The sequence below is a fragment of the Chelonoidis abingdonii genome, chromosome 4 (genome assembly GCF_003597395.2).
Source record: "Chelonoidis abingdonii isolate Lonesome George chromosome 4, CheloAbing_2.0, whole genome shotgun sequence".
Lineage (NCBI taxonomy): Eukaryota > Metazoa > Chordata > Testudines > Testudinidae > Chelonoidis > Chelonoidis abingdonii.
In genome coordinates this window covers 78,035,536-78,057,398 of record NC_133772.1, presented here as the reverse complement: position 1 = coordinate 78,057,398, position 21,863 = coordinate 78,035,536, and the positions used below count along the sequence as shown (strand labels likewise).

Sequence of the window (21,863 nt, the reverse complement as noted above, 5' to 3'; positions counted from 1 at the left end):
ACTACGACCCTTACCCTCTGCACTCAACCCCCATCACATGCAGTATAAGGCATCCTGAGTGCAGCAGTCATTGCACAGCACTCCGGCAGGACTATTCAAACCTGTCGACGTTCCCCACCGCATCCCTCCCCTTTGGTTCCCAATGTTGTTGTGTCTGTAATGAAAGTATTTTCTTTTCATAAATGAATTCTTGGCTTTGAAAACCGTCTTATTATGCGAAAGTAAAAGATACCTAGCCAGAAAGAAACAGGCACTGCAATCAGCTAGAAACAGCTTCCTACTACATGTAATCACTGCACTTCACTCCCGTGCAAGGCACCAACATACTGTTGTTTTTAGCCTCAAATTCCTCCCCAAGGCATCCCTAATCATGCAGCCCGTGCTGGCCTCTCTAGTAGCCTGCTCTGGCTGTGCAAATTCAGCCTCCAGGCGTTGAACTTCAGAGGTCCATGCCTGACTGAATCTTTCACCTTCCCTCACAATTATGGAGGTACAGCATGCGAATACGCCGGGGATGCTGCTTCTCCCCAAGTCTAGCTTCCCATACGAGATCGCCAGTGCCCCTTTAAATGGCCGAGCACACTCCACAGTCATTCGGCACCGGATCGTCTGTAGTTGACCGGTCCTTGCCTGTCAAGCTTCCTTGCTTAACGGTAAGCGGGTCTCCAAGATCACAATGGCATTCGACGTCCCCTCTGTGATCTCCGGTCTGGGAAAAAGTCCCTGCTGCAGCTTCCTGACAGGCCACTGTTCCGAAAGATGCGTGCATAATGCACTTTCCAGGCCAGCTGTGTTAATGTGCAATGAAACGCCATGGTGCTCCACAGGTGCCGGAAGAACACAGAGAAATACCCCTTCCGTTCGTCACTCGGATGCTAGGTGGGTGGTGCCAGAATAGGATATGCATTTCCATCTATCGCCCCTCCACAGTTAGGGAAACCCATTGTGCAAGCATCCACAATGTCTGCACTTTCCCAGAGTCAGTTCTTCTTGCAGGATGTGATTAATGGCCCGCAAACTGCATCAACACGTTCCAACGGTCGACTTCCACTCCAATGGTTCCCAACCAATCAGTAGCTGTCGGAGTTGCCAGCTTCCAGATTGCAATAGCCACCCACTCTCCCTGGCAGGGCAGCTCTCAATCTCGTGTCCTGCGCCGCAGGTGGGGGCAACCTCCTCACAAATCCCATGAAAGTGGCTTTCTCATCCGAAAGTTCTGCAGCCACTGCTCGTCATCCCAGACTTCCATGACGATGTGATCCACCACCAGTGCTTGTTTCCCAGCCAAAAGTGGCGTTCCACAGTGCTGAGCATTCCGTGAATGCCAGAAGCAATTTGTGTCATACTGTTCAGGGTGACCGCTTCTTGTCGGACTCCTCATCACTTGGATCTTAAGGAATAGCTCAACTGCCAAACGTGATGTGCTGGCGAGACTGTGTCGCAGGGTGGCCACACTCCAGCGCTTTCCCTACACAGCTGTACGAAGACAGCTTTAACTCCCAGCGCTGTACAGCTGCAAGCGTAGCCATACCCTCAGACTCGGGTCAGAGTGATTTGTCTGCAGACTGCTAAAGGGAGCTGCCCCGCCACCCCTCCACTTTTTTCCTTCTCAGACCTGGTCACTGCTACGGACAGGGGTCAGATTCATTGGTGCTCTGCACCTTATGCAGTCATTTACACCAGTGCAAAGTAGGTGTAAAACACCACCAAGTCAGAATGCTTATCCAGTGGTGTCAATGACTACATAAGGTGCAGGGTTGTGGAGAATTGGGCCTGGGGCCACTAGCAGCTGCAAGCTTTGTATAATGCTTTACATCCCACTCCTGCTTTAAAAGTGAAGCTCCTACATCAACTATCAAGAGTTCCTTTAGTAACAGAATTTCAGGTGAAGCATCTCTCACTCCTCCTCTTCTCTATCCCCTCCTCCCTGGGCACAGACTAGGAGACACTAACACAGCTGCAGCAGCCTACCTCCTGTCCCAGCTCAAGGATGAGCACTGGGCAATCCTTCCCCAGAGGGCTGGCAAACAGCTCCAGTGCAAAACCCTCTGTGAAACTCACCCTGCTGGGCCTTCACCCTGGCTCAGACAGCCCTGACACACTCTACCCCTGGCCTGCACAAATGGCCATCCCCAACATGACCACAACCAAACTACAGAACTATTAGCATTCACACAGGGGCCTCTTCCTCCAGCTGACAAGTAATTTAGATTAGAAAGCCCAGTGAGTGGCAGAAAAAGTTTCTGACATTAACACTGCAAAGAAAGATATCCTGCTGCCTGGTGAGGTGTCTCCTTAGTAACTAGGATTGACTGGCCCCAGGGCTCTAGCACTTATGGGGGCAAGACACCCTGTTACAGGGTAGAAGTAGGAATTGGAGGATGAGACAGTGCAAAGAAAAACTTAATCATAGAATCACAGAATATTAGGGTTGGAAGGGACCTCAGGAGGTCATCTAGTCCAACCCCCGCTTAAAGCGATTTGGGCTGAATCTCAGGAGCTTCTTGGCAGTGGGGTATGTGAGGCTGTGGGACTGTCTCCTAAAGAAAGGGAAAGGAGCCCCATTGCTTGGGATATTTAAAGCTGATGGGGGCACAACCCTGGAGAATAGATTGTAGGGACCAATCCTGCCTTGGGCCCAGGGGACAAATGGAACCTAATAGGACTTTTCCATCTCTAATGTCTAGAATTCCCCTCACTGAGACAAGGTGATCACCCAAGGAGGCTGCCCTAAAAAAGAAGGTCCTCATCCCACACTGTTGCTTCCCAGACCCTTTTCAGATGGTGCGAGGCCTTCAAACTAGAGAACTAATCAGAACTTCTTGCCCCCACTCATCGCCTCCATTTTGGGGCTATCTGGCAGTGCTGATTCTCTTATGTATTAAAGGGGGCATATCACCTCGTGGCTCTGCTGTCCTTTGCTGGGAGCCTGTGTGTTGCCATTCAGAAGGGGTAGGAATAGCAGCAGGAAACATGGGTGTGATTCCCCTTGCGCCGGGAGCACAGTGTTCCTATGTCCTCATGGTTCATTCAGCACTTCACTTCACCCTTGACTGAAGTCTCTGTTGCCCTTTTCAGCCCAGAACAATGGAATCCCTAAGGCAACCCATGAGTGGGAGGTCTCTCCTCTCACAGGTTCTGGAGCTGGCTACAGTAGAAAGGATGCGTTTGGAGGGGCAGGATGACTGCCAGTGACTTTTGGACTCTGTTACCCCAGATACTCTCTGTTTATACAGCTTCCCACTCCTCAGTGCTTACACCTGCCAGATAACACATCCTGGTGGGTGTAAGTAGGGTGTGTGTATCCAGCTCCCTCCCCACCACATCCCTAAATATTTCAACATTATCTCTGGGTCTAAAAAATTCCGTCCCAAGTTCAGAGACCTCAGAATTCTTTCCATCAATACCAAGAACTTGATCCCAAACTCCGGGCTTCTGGAATGATTTGCCCTAACTTCAGTGACCCCTGAGTTCTCCCCATTAAATCTCAGGGCTCTGACACTTCCCTGTACAAGGTATGACTATTTCCTGCTCCCTTTCCCATTAAAAATTGCTTCCTGGGAATTCGGACTCCACTTCTGTAGACCTGGACAACAGAAGGAGCTGGCACTTTGCTCTTCTTTCCCTGGGTGTTGCTGTTTACATTGGAGAGGACACAGCCCAGGAGACAAACGTTGTATCTAGGACAGCAGCACACAGCAAGCCCGAGACTGTCACGGGACCAGGCTGAGCTGAGCTCTGCTGCTTAGCTCGCATTACCCAGCTCTGTGGCTGAGCCTTTTCTCCATGGTGGACCTTTCCAGAGGCAGCTTTAATTGCTTAATTTGCATGGTTTATGCAGCCATGTTGCGTGCAATGTCTTCAAACAAATCAAACAGGCAGCATTAGAACTAAAAGGAAGAGAGTGGACTGCTGTTTACAGAGGAAACTCCAGAACCAAATGACAGTCTGCACAGGGGCAGGGCCCTTACTGGTAAATCACCCAGCCTCACAATGCCCAAACAACACATCAGCTTCCCCTCCAAAATGATGGCAGATAATCTCTTTCCTCAACTTTCAGACCCCCTGGGCTCCCGACAGAGTCACATGTGAAACATTTACCTCTGGTCACAGGTGTGGAGCATCTCTCCTGCCTCCCAGAATCTCTCAGCATAAACAACTCATTACAGATCTCACCTCCCTGCCCAGCTCAGACCCAGTTCTAGGCTTAGTGCCCCATCATTCAAGACACACACATATGATAACCAGAAAACAACTGCTCAGAATTTCAGAAAAAACAAATGACATCAAACCCACCAAATCGGAGGAAAAGATAGTGGCAGGGCCTATATATGGTCTAATGCCAGGCGGTGCTCCTACCCCAAGTGCACCTCTTTGCTGATCCTGCTCTCCAAAAGTCATTGGCAGGCATCCTGGCCCCAAGCCCACCGGTACCCTTATCTCAGCTAGGCAGCTGTAGGTTCTTCAGTCCACCTCTGCTCCTGTCCCTGCTTCTGTCAGGCCATATTGTGAACAGTTTCACAGCCTTCAGATTAAAGGGCTCCAAGTCCCAGATGGAAGGGGGTGCTCAGTATTTCTGAGAGGATCAATTCTAAATCCGCAGCACCCTCCTGGGTTTGTTTTCTGTTTCAGGTCTGTACCTGGGGCAGGGGTCTCTGAGGGGACATAAAAAAGGGGTTTTTTGAGAGGCAGGAAGTATTTCCTGGGGAGGAAGGTTGTTTGGGGAAGGGGGGGTGTTTTTTGGGTGTGGAGGAAGGCTTTTGAGTGGGGTGTGTATGTGGGGGGGGGTTGGGAGAAGAGAGGGGAGGTGTTGGGGCTTGAGTGGGAAGTAGGGAGGATTTAGGAAGGAGTGGGAGGGTGAGGGGACTGGAGGTAGGTGTGTGAAGAGTTGGGTAGGAGGTGGGAGGGTGCTTGGGGGAAGCACGTGCAAGATCTCTGAGGGGGATATAAGGGGAGGATTTTGGGGGACAGAAGGGTGCTAGAGGAGGAGGCTGTGGAGGGATTTGGGGTTGGAGGTGGGCGCGATATTTGTGTTTGCAGCCCCTCCCTACACAAAGCCGGGAGGGAAAGTGGGTCCAGAGCCCAGTCCTCCCCACTGGGCTGCAGGCACAAGCCCCTGCCTCCTCCAGAGAGCAGAGCAGCGCCCGCGGCAGACGCCACCTGTTCCAGGGCAGACGGCTTCTTTGCCGCTGCTGGCGGGGCGGGGACAGCGGGTTTGACCCCCTGGCCTGTGGGGAGGGTTACACTGTCCCGAGCCTGCTGAGAGGGGACCTGGCTGGCTGACGCCCCAGGCAAGCATTGTTCCCCCCCGCCCAGAGCAATGCAGCCTGTGCATGCCCGCTCGGGGGGGAGACTTACCCCTTCCCTCGCCCAGCCTCGGTGGGGAGGGGGCACCGCCGCCTGGTTCCCAGCCTCGGGGGGGAGTAGCCAGCAAGCGGCGGGGGCTGCCGGCGTCGGCCCGCGATGGAGCAGAGGATGCAGCAGCAGCCTGTGCCCAGCCAGACTCTGCGGAACAGGGATAGGTGGGGGAAGGGGCAGGGCCAACGACATCTGCAGCGACCCCCCCGCCCCCCGGGAAAGGGACTGAGGGGTTTGGGGTGAGGGGAGGCTCCGGTACCTGAAATTGGGGGGCGAGGCCAGGTGCAGCCCCAGGAACGGAGACGATCCGGCCGGGGAGGTGGCTCCTTTCTCCCTCTCCGCCATTCTCTCTCTCCATGCAGGCGGAGGGAGGGGAGATGGATGCTGCTGATGCTGGCAGGGGAGGGGAGAGCAGGGCCGCCAGACAGGAATTCACTGGGGAGCACAGGGGCTGGCAGCGAAGGGCGCTTCTGAAAGCCAAAGCTGAGAAAGCCCCCGGAGGTGGCAACTGCAGGAGAGATGCCCCCGCCTGGGCGCTGCAGCCTGGCTCCCCCTCCCGCCGGCCGAGCTGCAGCAGGTGAAGGGTGCCCAGGAGTCCGACCGGGTGGGGCAGCTGCCGGCCGCGTCCTGCTCCTCGGGGAGCGCCCGGGACAGGCGGGAGGTAGCGGGGTGAAGACTGAAGCAGGAGCGAGCAGAGCTGGCAGGGAGGGGGTGGCTGGCGGGGGAGGGGGAGAGGCTGGGAGGAGATTGGACTGGCAGAGGGTAAAGAGGGGATTGGCAGGGAGATGGGTGTGGGGGACTGGCAGGGGGTGAGGAAGAGAGGTAGCAGGAGCTGAGGAAGGGAGGTTGACATGGCATGAAGTGTTCCGAGGCTCTGTGAAAGGCTCCTGGGGAGGTGGGTCCTCTGAAGTAATGAGAGCTCCTCTACAGAAAAAGCAGGTGCAGTGTCTAACATCTTGAGGATCTAAGGCAGGGGTTCTCAAGCTGGGGGTCAGGACCCCTCAGGGGGTCACGAGGTTATTACATGGGGAGTCACGAGCTGTCAACCTCCACCCCAAACCCCACTCTGCCTCCAGCATTTATAATGGTGTTAAATACACCTCTACCCCAATATAACACTGTCCTCGGGAGCCAAAAAATCTTACCACGTTATAGGTGAAACCACGTTATATCAAACTTGCTTTGATCCGCCGACGTGCACAACCCTGCCCCCCCCCCACCCCCAGAGCGCTGCTTTACCGTGTTATATCTGAAGTCGTGTTATATTGGGTTGCGTTTTATTGGGGTAGAGGTGTATATAAAAAAGTATTTTAAATTTATTGGGGGGGTCGCACTCTGAGGCTTGCTATGTGAAAGGGGTCACCAGTACAAGTTTGAGAACCACTGATCTAAGGAGTGGAAGGGGAACAAGGAACTACTGACCCTCCCCCACAAAGTCAGCAACCTTGGAGACCCCCCCCCAGGATAGCAGGAACCTCGCTACCCCCCCAGAGATGTCTCAGCACAGCCTTTAGGATTGCAAGCAGAGCAGCAGAACCCTTCCCCAACTCATGCTGTTTGGCTGCGAAGCATCTGAGAGGAGTAGAGCAAATACAGCCTGGGCGTGGGTCAGCAAAGAGGGGGCAGGTTGGGGCTAAAGATACTGGGCAGTAGCCTCCAAGGGGTTTGGAGAGGGCAAGACAATCAAATGAACAGGTATTTTAATTTTCCATGCCCTCCTCCACCCCTGTGGCAATGCCCCATCAGCATTTCATCAGCACCCTGACCCCAAATGGGGATGGTAGGTCCTTTCTCCAGTTTAGAATACAAATATTTTTCAAAGGGTCCTTTCAGAAAGTGATGATAAGGAGTTTCCTCTGCTGCAGCACTACTTTCCCCAGGATGGTTCAATCCTGCTGCTCAGGCCCAAGGCCACCATGTCTGCATTACGGTCAAAGCAAGGAGAAGATTAAAGCCAGATTTCAAACCATTTTCACTGAATTAAAGAGGTGGAACCAGTTCTATTAATGGCTGGGTCTACCACCCCACTTCTTCCACTCGCTGCCCTTTAAACAGCAGGGCAAAACTACCTCCGCTACTTTAACCATCTCATCAGGTCTGGAAAGAATCCCATGCTGATTCTGTGCTGAGACGGTATTTAAATCATTCCCTCATTCCCATAACATTGTAGTGCTGCTTAAAGAAATTACATACATGAAACCACAGTACCAGGTTTAAGATGTCCTCCCCCATCTACTCCTAGGTATCCCTTTAAGTTGCACTGTGTTCAGAAGGATCCAATTTACACAGTTTTGGTTGCTTGAGGTAGTATTTCTAATCCTCCAATGGGACTTTTAACATGCTGCTAAGTGTAGCCATACCACTATTATCAATTTACTATATGTATGTGTATAATGTCAGCTGTGCCCTGGGATACTATAAATAGATGGCACTGGATTGGCCCTGTCAGTCTCTTAAGGAACCTTAGGTATAGCTCCATTCCAAGATGTGAAGACAATTTATTTCATGGCTAAAATCCAGTGCATCATCTGCTTCCTCAGAGTTGGGAGTCCCAGATGGTCCCAGGGGCTTTGATCTCCTGCCAGATATGAATTCAAAAGGGATAACATTCATGGACTAGTTTGGAGTCATGGGCTTTGGTTTAGTTCATCACTGGTCAGCTTTGTTGAGATGGAATGAGTTAGGAAATTCTCTCTGAAATGATACAGCTTCATTATTGTGTTGTCCTTTAACTGTGCTTCCACAAATAGACTTGTTTCCTCCTGAAGAAAGATTAAGATATTTGGAGAACTAGACTTTCTCTCTTTTGAAAATCCTAAACAGACCTACTGGCTCAACCTGAGCAAAGGTGCAGAGAGCCTCACTTGTAACATATTCCAGCCTTCATGGGTCAGGTTCCTGTTAGAATGGGTTCCTGTCTGCATCCTGTATCACTTGCCAGACCGGTATTGCCCTGGCCTCTTCTTTTGTCATTCAGTATTGGACCCATTCTACAACAATATGCATTACCTCACCTTTTGGGGGCGAAGCCAGACCTTTTGGCACCCGCTCCCCTATTTGGTATAAACATTGCTTGTGCCAATCAGAGCGAACACACACAGTTGTTGGGTCGGTCCACTATGACACTTCTTGATGTCAATAGTGGTATCTTTACGGTTGCCCCGGCCATGTGCAGGCAGGAGAGGAAAAAATGAAGTTCCCCGTGTATCTCCTGTATGCTGGTAATCCGTAACCGAGCCCTGATCACCCCTCGAAGCCTCTCTCTCTAGTCAACGTTTTCCAAATAGAGCTTTCTACACGTTTGCCCGTCAGTGATTGTTTGTTTGTATGTAAGTACATTATTAAACTAAAATGCTTGCATTTTTTTTTTGTAAATATGTTAGTAATATTTTAGGCCATTGTGTTGTTAGGTTTGTTAACTCATTAGCTAATAACTGCTTCCCTGTACCCCTTGTAACATGTCCACTAAAAAATAAAATTTGAGATTAATTTTATTGTGTTGGTTCTCATTTTGCCTCGTGACCCATACTCCCCTTGCATCTCTTACCTATATAGTCTGTTGCCACGTGCAGCCTGGTAAATAACAGGCCTGCATTTTCTTTTGCCCCTGCGAATACGTGGCAATCTACAGTTCCGAGAACTGCTTCAGAGCAAAGGGATCATCATCTCCTGATCTGATATCCAAATTGATTAGGTGGGCCCAGTGAGTCCATGCTCCTCCCAAAAGAGCCAGTACATTCACACAGGAACCTGCCTGTTTACAGAATGGGTAGAGGCTTTACCTGCTCCCAGTGATACACTCTGAACCACAGCTATGGTATTGATTAATCATGTTTTTAGTAGAGGGGGTTTGCTGTTCAAGAATACATGCCAAACCCATGAAAAAAATGTAAAAATAGGGCTTTGTTTTGGGCTTAATTGGCTTATGAGTTGCTTGTTGGCTATTTTTTGGCTTGTAACTTGTTGGGCTTGTGGCTTGTTGCTTCTTTTTGATCGGCTCCTGGCAAGCAGGGGCGGGGAGGGGGGAAAAGAGTTGGGGTGCACAGCGGGCCCACCACAGTCCCAGACTGCACACTCCAGGGATCTAGTCACATAGAATATTGGGGTTCTTAGGGATTAGCTTGTTTTAGCCTTGTTTTGAAATGGGATTAGCTTGATTTTTGGCTTATTGTGAAAGTTGGGGTGCTTATTTACTGTGTGAAAGTTGGCAACTGTGTGTTCAAGCTGGAATCAGATAGTGGCTCCCACTTAACCTCTGCCCTTATGAGGCACTCTTCAGGATAATAGGGTATGTGGAGTTCTCTTTTTATTCCTATGAAGAGCTCTGTGTAAGCTCAAAAATATCTCTCTTTCACCAACAGAAGTTGGTCTAATAAAAGATATTACCATCCTCATTCACCTTGTGGGTAATATTCCTATCACCACCAGTCTCCTGGGCTAATAAAGCACTTGAACCAGATAGTGATAAATATACTTAGAAATGTGTCTCAGAAAATGCCTGACTAGGCTCTGAAGCAGGAAAGATGCAAGGAGCATCGTGAGGGACAATTATGGAGATATAATTTAGGATATAGCCTGAAACAGAAAGTAAGATATATTTAATTCTGTTGTATCCAGGGATGTTCACATTATCCATATCAACATCTAGTCTTGCTTTACAACACTCCTCCTAGGCTCACTGAGTTCCACATATCTCTCATGCATTGTATAGAAGAGTTTTTCCTTTTGCTAGCTTTGAGTTGTAGATCCCATGGGCCCAGTCAGGGTGCTCACTCTTGTACTATATGCCAATCTTTATACCATGTCGCCTTCTGTACATCTCTGTCATATCCTCTCATCTCCTCTCTAGACAGTACTGAACTTTTCACTTTCTACCTCTAATCATTTTCATCTCCCATCTCTGCACCCCTATTTCTGCTTTTTAAGCTTATATTATTTATACACGAGTAACCAGAACTGAACTAACATTGACAAAGTTTCATAGAAGTATCATAGAATATCAAAGATGGAAGGGACCTCAGGAGGTCATCTAGTTGAACCCCCGGCTCAAAGCAGGACCAATCCCCAGACAGATTTTTGCCCCAAATCCCTAAATGGCCCCCTCAAGGATTGAACTCCAAACCCTGGGCTTCTTGCTGCAAAATTAATAGTAGTTACTGTTTCAATGTTTCCTGCTACAGAAGCAGCTCCTGAGGTAGCAGATGGAATACTAGTTAAATAAAACCTGTTCCCACTATTGTGCTCACATCAGCTTTCACACCCTCTTCTCCATACATAATTCTTCCCTATCCACACAACATTTAGATTTTACATTCATTTGTTCTGGTGCATTAGTTCGGGAGCTTTGCGCTCAAACTCAACAGTTTCAAGCCACTGCCTCCCTAAGAAAGGGAAACTCCAGAGAAACTAACTGTGTACCTAAGCAAAAGCTTAGATATTAATGCATCCCAGTGGGTATACTTGTTCTAATACAAACCTATAGAAAAATCTACAAAAGCAGGGGAGTGTAGGCCTGTCTGTTGTCATCTGGGGGTAGAGTACTACTTTAGACAAAAGTCATAGGTCAGCCCGACTTCAAAATTCACAGAAAATTACAGACCTAAAACACAGTCACTCAATTTTAACCCTGACCCCTGGACTAGAATGCCCACAGCTATATTTAATTAACAGAGTAGCACTCAGGGCTTCAGGTAATTTTCACTTGCTACATGCACACCGTCCACTGCAACACTGCATCTTTCACCCTGCCCTATCCTAACAGCTTTTGTCTGGCTCCATCCCCTTTTTTCACACCCAGCACCGATTTTCTACCTTCATAGCTTGAAGCCAGTCTCTTCTGAAGCCACGGTCAAGACAACTTTTCACTGCATCTTGGTGCTTGAGAATAGCCAGCGCCAAGGCAGCTGCACTACAGAATGGGCTGCTGCTTGGGAAGATAAGATTAAAGGTTGGGCCAGAGGGTAAGGGCAACTCCTGTAGACCTGTAGTGACTAGAATTAGCTTGTGACCAGACAAAACTGATGCTCTTGGCAGGGCCGGCACTTCCATTTAGGCGACCGTAGGGCACCAGGATTTGGGAGGGGAGGGGTCCTTCCGCGCTCTGGGTCATCGTTGGCAATTCTGTAGTGGGTCCTTCACTCACTCCAGGACCCGCCGCTGAAGTGCCCCAAAGACTGGGAGCGGGGAAGGACCCCCCCCCCCGCTGCAGAATTGCCACCAATGACCGGTAGCATGGAAGGACCCCTGCCTAGGGCACCAAAAACCCTGGCGCCGCTCCTGGCTTGGGGAGATCCCCTCCCTGCCATTGGATGGAGCAGCCAGTCACTTCTAACTTGAACTTGGTGTGCTACAGTTACTGGGACCTGGGATAGCAGATTGCTGTGTGTGACTAGTTTGCCGCAACTCCTCTTGCATCAAAACTGGAGAGATTTTGGGCTGCTCAGAAGGGAGTAGTCCACACAGCCTTTCACCCCTTTTATCCTGCACTACACACTGAGCAGTCAACACTGTTTTGAATGATCAAAGGTCCATTTAGCTTCAATCTTGGCATTCCACCCTGATACATGGGCTGACAGTCTTTGTTCACCCTGCAATAACCACATATCTGATCCTCTCCAGCACACAAACCACTTCTGCCATGGGCCTGGAATCTTGTTCTCACAAAGCTCATGGGACTTCTGTCAAACTGTTCCCTACCATCTGTCTATAAAGCTATTTATTGTAGCCATAACATCAGCCTACAGTTAAGGAGATACATAGCCCATGATTAATGCCCTTCTTATGTAGCGTTCCATGTGGATAAGGTGGCCATGCATTTGCATCCAAATTTGTCTAAGGTAATCTGATTTTCATGTTAAGCCATTTGCCTGTTTTTTTCTTTTCAAACATTTGCATCTAAAGGAGTCCAGTCTTCATCTTTTAGATGTCAAAGGGTTTTAAAATGATAGTGGCATTGCATCACCACCATACTTGACGTTGCATTGTGACTGTTTAAAAGTTGATCTTCCAAAAGTCCTCTAAAATTGACATGCTTAGTAGGATTTCTTTGAAATTTGGCGTGCCACAGGAAGGTCAGGTTAATGGCCCCAAAACTGAATAATTTGAGCTACGGGATCCATCCAGAGATACAAGCCTTGAAATTAAATAGCAATTTTTAAAAAAAGTTTCTACATTTTTTTCCCCACAGATCTAGAGATCAAACTATTGATGTAATGCAGGCCAAAATGATCTCAATCTGTCAAATTTTACCCCAAGGTAGTACATGCTGCCCACTAAATATTTGGGGGACCCAAACTGGGAACAATTTTTAAGATGTGTAAATTTTTACACTGCATATGCACCAATACAGGGAAAACCAGCTAGACTGTTTCCATTCCCACTATTTTACAGGCTTTAAAGCTTGACCTCTGTTAAGTGTTCTAAAATCTGAGTGATTATTCACATTGCTTTGAAATTTGGTGTGCCTCAGGGGAGTATGGAGTTGCATCACTAATCCAAAATTGGGGTTATTTGAGGTGTCTGAGTTACAGCCCCTCTCCCTCTCAAAAAAAGCCCACTTTCCTTCTGCTCCTTCTATTGTTAAAGGGAGAGGCACTACTGACTGGATAAATCGCAACAGGCTTCTTGATGGCTGTGAACAGAGCTGGATTAACTTTTTGTGGGCCCCCATGGGGCAAAGTGCAGGGAGGCGGGATGGTCAGTCTCCGGCGTGAAGGGCATGCTGGGGGCAATGAGGCACAGCGTGGTGGGAAGCAGCCCTGCTTTGTGCAGCTCAGCAGGAGGGCTCTGTTATGAACCTGCAGGTTCCAGATGCACAACCCTGTGCTGCCCCTTCCCCTTGAGGTTGGACCCAAACCACAGTCCCCCTGCCCAGCACCCCCTCGCCCAGACACCACCTCCACAGATCTGTATGCCCAGCCCCCACCCCTCCCAGAGACCTCCCCTGCTGGTCTCCCACAACTGCACAGCACCCTGCACACCACACCGCTTGTCCAATGTCCCCATGCCCGTAGACCCCCTCACTGCCCACCACCTTCCTCACAGTCCCACCATCACAGCTGCACAGCACCCCATATTCCTGAAGGGTTTCTGCACCAAAAAATTAAGAATTCTGCACACAATATTTTAAAATTCTGCAAATTTTATTTATCAGTAAATACATGTGGAGGCTCCAATATGGCAGCGGAGAGCACAGGCTACTGGTTGCATGGAGGTGGGAGATTATCCTGCAGCCTCCCCCCACCCCACCCCAGGATAGGGACTTGGCAGTGAGGCTGCACCTGGCCCTGATACAGTGCAAGGGCCAAGCCTGCCCCAGAAACACCCTGGGGTGCACCAGGTGTGTGTAATCAGGCTCAGTTCAGCAGCAGGATCCAAGTGCAGAGGGACTTAGTGTGGGGGGATCCAGGTGGGGGTAAGAGAGTTCTCTGTGGGGCAATCTGGGTGTGAGTGGGAGATCTGGATTCACAGCAGCTCACTGGGGGGTTCCAGGTGTAGGGGCAATAGGACTCTGCAGGGGATCCAAGTGAAGGTGTTTGGGGCTCAGCGGGGCATGGTGGTCTAGGTGCAGGGGAGGTGGGGTTCATTTGGGTGGGGTTCCAGGTGCAGGTGGTTGGGGCTCAATGGGGTGGTACAGATGCAGGGGAGGCGGGGCTTGTTACAGTGAGGGTTCGATGGGCCTGCTTAACAGGGGAGCATCAGCTTCTGCCAAGGGGATGCCACATGCTGGGCTCCAGCTTCCCCCCTACCCCCACTTTCCCCCTCTCCATCTCCTTCCTCACTGCCCATTCTCCTCCCATCCCCCCCTGCTCCCCCCTACCCTCCCCTTTCCGCCCTGCTCCATCTCTTCCCTCCCACCCACCCTTCATCCCCACTGCCTCTTTCCCCCACCCTGCTTCCCCTATCCCGTGCCCCTTCCCCTCTGCTCACTGCTGCCCCGCTTCCCACCCCTTCCTTCCTTCCCCCTGCCTCCACTTCCCCCATCCTTCTCTTCCCCAGCACTCTCTCTCCTCCCCAGGCTTGGGGGGCAGGAGGGAAACCACCCCCCCAGCATGAACCGACAGAGCAGAGTGGGTTGGGGCCGGTTCACTCCACTTCCCGCTGCCTGGTGATTGCAGGGCAGGCCTGACCCCACACTCACCAGGCAGCAGGAAGTGGGAGTGACCCAACCCCAGCCCGCTTGGCTCTGCTCCCCTGGCTCCCAACCTTGGGGGACGGGTGGGAACCACCCCCCCAGCACTCACTGGCAGCACAGCTGGGAGCCTGCGGAGCGGGCTGGGGCCAGGTTGCTCCACTTCGCGCTGCCCGGTGAGTGCAGGGTGCGCTTGACCCCTTCTGCAGTCCCCCGGCTGGGACGTAGCTCAGGGGAAGGGGTGGAGTGGGGTCAGGACTGGGACAGAGCAGGGGCAAGAAGAGGAGGGGTGGGGCAGAGCAGGGGCAGCTTTCCTGGCTGACTCAGCCGGCTGAGGCGGAGATCGGTCTGGCTGGGGCCCCTTCTGACGCTGGGCCTGGGCCCATGGTAAACCCAGCACTGGCTGTGAATCCACCCTTCAATTAACATAACTAAGGATAAATTAATTCCAAGCTTCCACCTAAGGCAAAAAGAGTTTTGAACTGAGCCTCTGGAAGTTGCTCTGATTTGAGAGTCATGAGTGGCAATTTTATTTTGAGGGAGAATGTAACCCAAGTCTTTGGTGGGGTGGGGGGAGGGAATAGGCCTGTGAATGCTTCCTGGCAGGAGAGGGGCATTAAGGGGTGGAGTGGGGGAATAGAAGGAGGGAAGCATGACACCCAGCCAGTGCACCTTAACCCCCATGCACTCCACAGCTATGCCAGTGCATCCCAACCCATGGACAACCCAAGACTACAGCTCCAGTTCCATCAATGCACCCCCAACCAGCCTGTAGCCGCTCAGTCTAACTGCACCCCACAGCCCTGCCAAGTGCACTCCAGCAAAGTAACAGCAACAGTATACCAGGGAAAGAAGACTTCAGAGAAGTGGGTTCCCTGCTTGCAATGGGGAGGTTGGGGCACAGTAGTGGGGAGGCAGCCAGGCTGCAGGAGAGAATGCACTGAATGAGTAAGAGCATGGCTGAGGAGACATGCTGAAGCAGGGTTGGTGGGGTTAGGGTTTCCACTCCTCCAAGTTTTACCTGGACAGTCCAGTCTTTGGCTTCTGTGTCTGGGTGCCATTTAGGGTTGCCACTGCCAGGTGCCTGGTTTTTGACTAGAAAGTCCCGTAGAAAAGGGGACCTGGTTGTGTCCAGTCAGAGGTACTGACCAGACACCAGAAGTCCAGTTACCACAGGGCAGGGGGAGGCATCCGATTATTAACACAGGCCAGCCCCTGCTCAGCCAGGGCTGCCTCCTACCTGTAGACAGTCTCCTGGTCAGGCTGCAGCAGCTCTTGTCCCAGCCCCAAAGGCAGACCAGAGGGTGGGAGGAAGGTGGAGATGATTCAGCAAGGGCGAGGAGGGGGGGAGAGGAAGAGAGCTTGGGGAAAGAGGCAGGGACTGGGGGATCTAGTAACCAGCAATTAGAAAGGTAGCAACCCCAAGTGGGGTGCAGTCAATAGGTGCACACATGGTGGGAGAGATGCAGCTGGCTCAGTATGCTTATTACAAGACATATATACAACTGTCTAAATCATTACTAATGCCTATGTTTTCCTGTTCAAAAAGCGAAGAAATTCAGTGGCAAGAAAAACACATTAATGCAGAGTTAAGGTTGGTGGCATACTGTCCCCTTTCACCATGCTGAGCTGTCAAAACTCTAAAGTCTGAAAACCAGGAAATACAATTAAGGTTGCCCATACAACCTTAACTCTGCCCTCTTTCGCAATGCCCCAATATGCCTATTAGCACACATACCTTTATCCTGCCAACCCCACAGTTACTGAAACGTACAAGCTTTTCATACAACTTCCTGAATCTTATAATGCCAAGGGCCAGTGGGAGTATGGGCTGTGTGCACATTGAGGCATTGTTGAAAGAGGGTAGAGGGGAGCTAGCATGGGTAATCTTTCCTCATCCCCTGCCCCTTTTGTCTTTTAATAATATTAGCTGGAATAGGTAAGAGTGAATGGGTGGAAAGGAAGTGAAAAGTTTGTACATTTCAGCAACTGTGGGTTTGACAGAGTAAAGGTATGTGTGTTAATGGGGTGCATTGGGACATTGCTGAAAGAGAACAGAGTTAAGGTTGCCTGGGCAATCTTAACTCTGCATTTCCTGGTTTTTAGAATTTCCTGGGTTTTACTTAATGTTATGCAAGGGGACAACAAACCAACACATAATTTTAACTCTGCATAAGTAGTATTTTTGCCATTGAAAATATATGTCTATCTGCAATGTCCCTTACTTCTGGTGCCATACAAAGATAAAACCAAGAGGCAAGCCATCTCGGCTCCAAGGCTGTCCAAATGCACTTGAAAAGCCTCTGAAGTGAAAGGCATAATACAAAATTCAAGGTTATCTCCAGCATTTGTGCCCAATTAACTATTTCCAGATTTTATATTGCTTGGGGTTAGTTCTCCACCTATTAGTCTCTAGCTAAGCCAATCAATCACTCTTGTATTTGCATACAATCAGTTCATGGTCTGATTGAGTTAATCAGAGATGGTTCTGTCACTGATACCATCCATTTTCCATCACTCAGACTCAATCTAGGTATCATCTTTGATACACTACCATCCACTCCTTTGTTCCTCCCATCCAGGCAGTGTCCAAATCCCACCACTTCCTCTGTAACATCAAGGATTTAACCATTTCTCCATCCATCCACAGCTAAAATTTGACAAGACCCTCATCTCTCACCTTAAATTAAAAATATAAGCAGAGCTGTCATCAGTGGCAATTCCTCAATTCAAGAATCTCTACCAGAGATTTACACATGGGTCCTGAGATGACTCAGGAGTCTGATCCTGGAACTGCATATCTGCCCGCAGCAGGTACAGACATTTCTTGGTGGGTCAGCTGCCTGCAGGGAGAAAGTTGTATCTTTTTCCTTCCTTCTTTCAGCTTCAAGGGCAAGGTGCTTCTCCTCCAAGCAGGCCACTGTCCGATGGAGGATGTGGCACCACTGAGGTTGGTTGGTGGCTTGCCCCTCCCAGCTTGCAATGTCCACGTCAGTTTTCTTGAGATATACTTTCAGTATGTCTTTGTAGCTTTTCCTTTGACCACCACAGGATCTATCTCTCACCATGGGTGAGAGTAGAGGGCTTGTTTTGGGAGGTGAGAGTCTGGTATTCACACACAGGCTATGGCTACACCTGAAACTTCAAAGCGCTGCCGCGGCAGCACTTTGAAGTGCGAGTGTGGTTGCAGCGCCAGCGCTGGGAGAGAGCTCTCCCAGCGCTGCACGTACTCCATATCCTGATGGGGTTTAGCTTGCAGCACTGGGTGCCGCGCTCCCAGCGCTGCGGCACTGTTTACACTGGCGCTTTACAGCGCTGTATCTTGCAGCGCTCAGGGGCTGTTTTTTCCACACCCCTGAGCAAGAAAGTTGCAGCGCTGTAAAGCGCCAGTGTAGCCAAGGCCACAATGTCCAGCCTAGCGGAGTTGGTGAATAGGCAGATTTGTGAACACTAGTGTCTCATTCATCTTCTCTACTCCAAAGATAGTGGTCCCAACCCCCCATTGGTTGTTGAAGTGGGTAGCCTATTCAGGGTCATCCCTAGGTATTCTGGGGCCCAACGCAGCCCCTCCACCCCTCACAGGTGTGTGTGTGTGTGTGTGTGTGTGTGGGGCCCCCCTAAGCCTCCACGGGGGTGGGGGGGGCTGGCTTGGGGAGCACAGGGAAATGGCCCCCCAGCACTCACCAGCAGCGCAGCTGGGGCCGGGCCCTGAACTTCCCATCACTGCTGAGTGCAGGCTCAGCCCTGCTGCACTCCTCAGGGGCAGGAAGGGGCAGGGCTGGGGCTTTGGGGAAGGGGCGGAGCAGGGGCCATGGGGAAGAGATGGAGCAGAGGCTGGAGCAGTAAGCAGCTGTGCAGGGCACCAGGAAATTTGGTGCCCCAAATTTCCTGGTGCCCTACGCATCTGTGTACTTTGCGTATGGGTAAGGATGACCCTGTCTCTATTCTTCCCATGCCACTCTCTCCACATGGAACACTCTCGAAGACTGTCTGAAAAAAGTCACTACACTCTCATCAAGACCTAAAATAAACTGTGTACTTTGCCTCTCTTCTCCCTTCACGTTTATATCTTCTCAGATTGAGAACTCTTCAAAGCAGGTTGTCTGTCTTGTATGAACCGCACCTAGCCAACTGTGGGTGCTCCGGCTGCCAGAATACAAATACTGGGGATGACAGAGGAGAACAGCACACATTCCCCTCCCCTCACATCCACAAAGCTTTGCAACAAGCTACTTGAGCACTTTCTGCCCTGGCACAGAAAGTCCCTCCAATCTACACCTGACTCACCTGAAATAAGTGAAAACACAGCAAGCAGAGGGTTAAAGACATTTATAAAACAACATCATATTTACAGACAAGCATGAAACCTTCCATATGACAGAAGTCACAATCTCTAAATTCTAAGTGTACAAAGTGCATTTCTTTCCCCTTCTCTCTGCAGCAGAGGACAGGGGTCTCTCCTTCCCCTAGCCCCTACAGCTACTAGACTACAGGGGTCCCTCTGGGTAAAGATTTGGAGACAAAACCCCAGCTATGCTGGTTTACTGTGTTATTTCTAAATCCTCGCTAGAGGATATTAGTCTGGAAAAATAGACACCAAAACAAGGTCAGGAGGGGTGACTCACTGTTTGCTTGGAAAATCTGGTCAATAGATTCCACTGGAAAAGGAAATCTGGGGTCAATGCCCTAGTGTTGTTAGTAAGAAGGAAAGATTATTTATCGACTGTTTAATAAACTAGCTCCTGGTTCTGATACAACTGCCTCACCTCCCCATATTGTAAACCTTTCATATGCCCCTGAATCGGTGGATACTTCTAACCACAGCGTCATTTATGAGGGTCCCAAAATTGAATCCAAATCTATTCAAGATGGGAAACTATGGTCTCCCACTGTCATGGTAAGGGAGCAGGTTATTAGTAGGTGAGGCTATATGTGAACCTAAGCAGCTGTTTTGGCTAGGGGCTATGTCTGTGCCAAGTAGGGGTTTCAGACTGTGAATAAATACAGTGCCAAGAACAGCTACTGGAGACAATTCCTTATGAAGGCTGCAGAAACAGAGGCCCCTCTACTCTATTCCACCCATCATCTGGGGAGGCAGCCTGAGGGCACGTAAGCACCCTATTGAAACAGCATGAAATACAGAACAAGACCAAGGGATGTATGGTTAACAGCCTGTATGTCCTACAAAGCAGTCAGGTTAGAATACAAAGCACTGAATGCAGGTGTGGGGGAAAGGATGCTGTGCAGGTACATGGGTGCCATAGGGTTACACGATGGAGAAACTAAACACACAGATGCAAATGCATTGCAACCTACAGAAAGGGGAGCTGATATCCACAAAGAATGGGCTATGGAGCCCAAGGAAGACTCGCTAATAAGAGCTGCTCAACAGCCCAGCCTCATTCTAGTGGTACATTCACTCCACATCAGACACTGCACAGCCTCCACACTGGACATTGCTCATTCTTTGCTTGAAAGGGCGGCTTCTTAAGGAAGGAAAAAGTGCAGGAAGGGTAGAGGCAAGAGCCCAGTATGGCCAGAATAGTTTTCCCCACCAGGTGTAGCTTTCTCTGCTACTCAGAGGAGCAGATTTCTGGGAGAAAGCTTCACCTATGATCAAGTCAGTCTTATTCTCAGAAGAGTCACCCTTCTCTTGAAATTTCCTCTCAAGATGACCCCTAGAGGCAAAAAGCCTGCATTCAATGGCCTATTCTAGGCATCTGCCCCATTTGGAGACTGGCCAAGGTCATGATCAGGCACCAGTATGAATGTTTTTTGCTCAATGAATCTTAAAGGGCTCCCTGGGCCATGGAGGGTGGTCATGGTTACTGCCGTACTGATGTCCCATTACTACAGCTTCATCCTTTTCCCAATCCCACTACTTTGCTGACTGTCTCACACAGGTAGACATTCCAACATGCTTTGAGATTGGAGCTGTTCAAACAGACGCCTCAGGGAGCACCTTGTTATGCAGACAGGAGAATTGGCCTGTTTGGGGCGACAGACAATTCACTGCCTGTCATTTAACAGGAAGGGTGAATATTTCTTCTGACATGCAGATGATGGTCCCTGTAATTAGGCAACAAATGGACCAGTGCATGAGACAAATGGGAAGGAAAGATACACTTGGGAGTGAATGGAAAACTTTTCCCCCTTCTAATTTGCGGAGATTCCAGGTTCGGCTGAGAAGAGACAGGTTTAGGTCCCAGGGCTTCTGTATGGCAGTGAGCCAAAATGTACTCAAGCACAAGTGAAGCAATCTCTCTCTCTGGCAGCCATCAGAATTACACATTCACACAGACCTCCCACATTTTCAGCTGTTGGTCAAAAGCTCTGATCCCTCTGGAAGCAGCACCCCTCCACTGCTGTGGCAAACTCTCCAGCACCCCAACTCTTCCCTTGTGAGTCTCCCATCTCTGGCTGCAGGAAAAAAAGAAAAACATTTAGGCATCAGTTCTCTTTGCAGAACTCAAGATAGAACAGAACACAGTCAGTTTCTCTCCAACAGGAGTGTTATGTGCATTTCAAGTGGACTATGAGGAACAGCATCTTGCCCCCACAAAAATGTGGTGCTCTCCCTCCCAGTCTGCAACTTTTGGAGCAGATTGGAACCAGGCTGTGCAGTCTGATTATGTGGGACTGGTTCTTGTTAAGAAGGGAGCAAAACCCTGCAGAACAGGTCCATAAGATAGAAGCAGTCTGTGTTTGCTAAATTAACAAGGCTGCTGCCCTCTGCTGGCCAGCTAAGCTAGAACCTTGCCAAGCAATATAGCAACATGAATACAAGACAGGAGACCCACTAGAAGTTACTTGGTAGTATTGTGGGGCTATCAAACCACAGTAAGATAGCTTTAGATTTTTAAACTGACAGCATTTAAAGTTGGGCACCACCAGCTGTCAAGAAACAAGACCAAGGATGGCCACAGCACTACAATTATCCCAGAGCAAGATCATGGGGCTACTCACGTTCACAAGTTCTTGTTGGGGATCTCTGAAACGTGCAGACCCATCACTTTAGCTCGTTTGTACAGCTCTTCCGTGCACAGCTCCTCCACTCCCTCATGTTTACGCTTTGGAGAGGTCTGGCCACAATGCAACAGCCTCTGCACTACAAGAGGGAGAGGAGAGTCACTGCAACATTTCCTCTGGCCCTATGGCATCTCACGTTTACTGCTTTAGGCACCTATGTGCCGAGACAGCAGGGGAAAAGGAGAACCAAAGCAACGGGAAGCGCAGCCACAACCTGCCCCAACTTTTTTTTTTGAGGGGGACACAAATGTTTAACAGACAGGATACTGAATCTCAGCAACTCCAGCCCAAGACAATCACCAGAGTCTTCCTGCTCTAGTAAAGGGCTAGTTTTATAGAAAAATTA

At 50.0% G+C, this 21,863-nt stretch overlaps 2 protein-coding genes across 5 annotated transcripts in view; both read right to left on the bottom strand.

Annotated features, from left to right (window-relative positions):
* The window catches only part of MAPK8IP1 (mitogen-activated protein kinase 8 interacting protein 1), a 53,961-nt gene extending 47,925 nt beyond the window's left edge, over nt 1-6,036 (bottom strand). Inside the window, exons 1-2 of one of the 3 annotated variants that reach the window (XM_075065271.1) lie at nt 5,618-6,036; nt 5,359-5,505 (exon numbers count right to left, since the gene is read on the bottom strand). In XM_075065271.1, the coding sequence (XP_074921372.1) occupies nt 5,359-5,505; nt 5,618-5,703 (233 nt within the window). In that variant the 5' untranslated portion in view covers nt 5,704-6,036. Of the gene's footprint in view, nt 1-4,101; nt 4,167-5,358; nt 5,506-5,617 lie in introns of those variants that run through there. The other 2 variants (XM_032775099.2, XM_032775101.1) reach the window with 2 other exon arrangements.
* The window catches only part of CRY2 (cryptochrome circadian regulator 2), a 208,057-nt gene that overhangs the window by 154,878 nt on the left and 31,316 nt on the right, over nt 1-21,863 (bottom strand). Inside the window, exons 11-12 of one of the 2 annotated variants that reach the window (XR_012655777.1) lie at nt 21,455-21,596; nt 19,740-20,908 (exon numbers count right to left, since the gene is read on the bottom strand). Coding sequence is in view for 1 of the 2 variants with exons in the window: in XM_032775114.2 (XP_032631005.1) it covers nt 21,457-21,596 (140 nt within the window). In the remaining variant the exon portion in view is untranslated. Of the gene's footprint in view, nt 1-18,801; nt 20,909-21,454; nt 21,597-21,863 lie in introns of those variants that run through there. The other variant, XM_032775114.2, reaches the window with a different exon arrangement.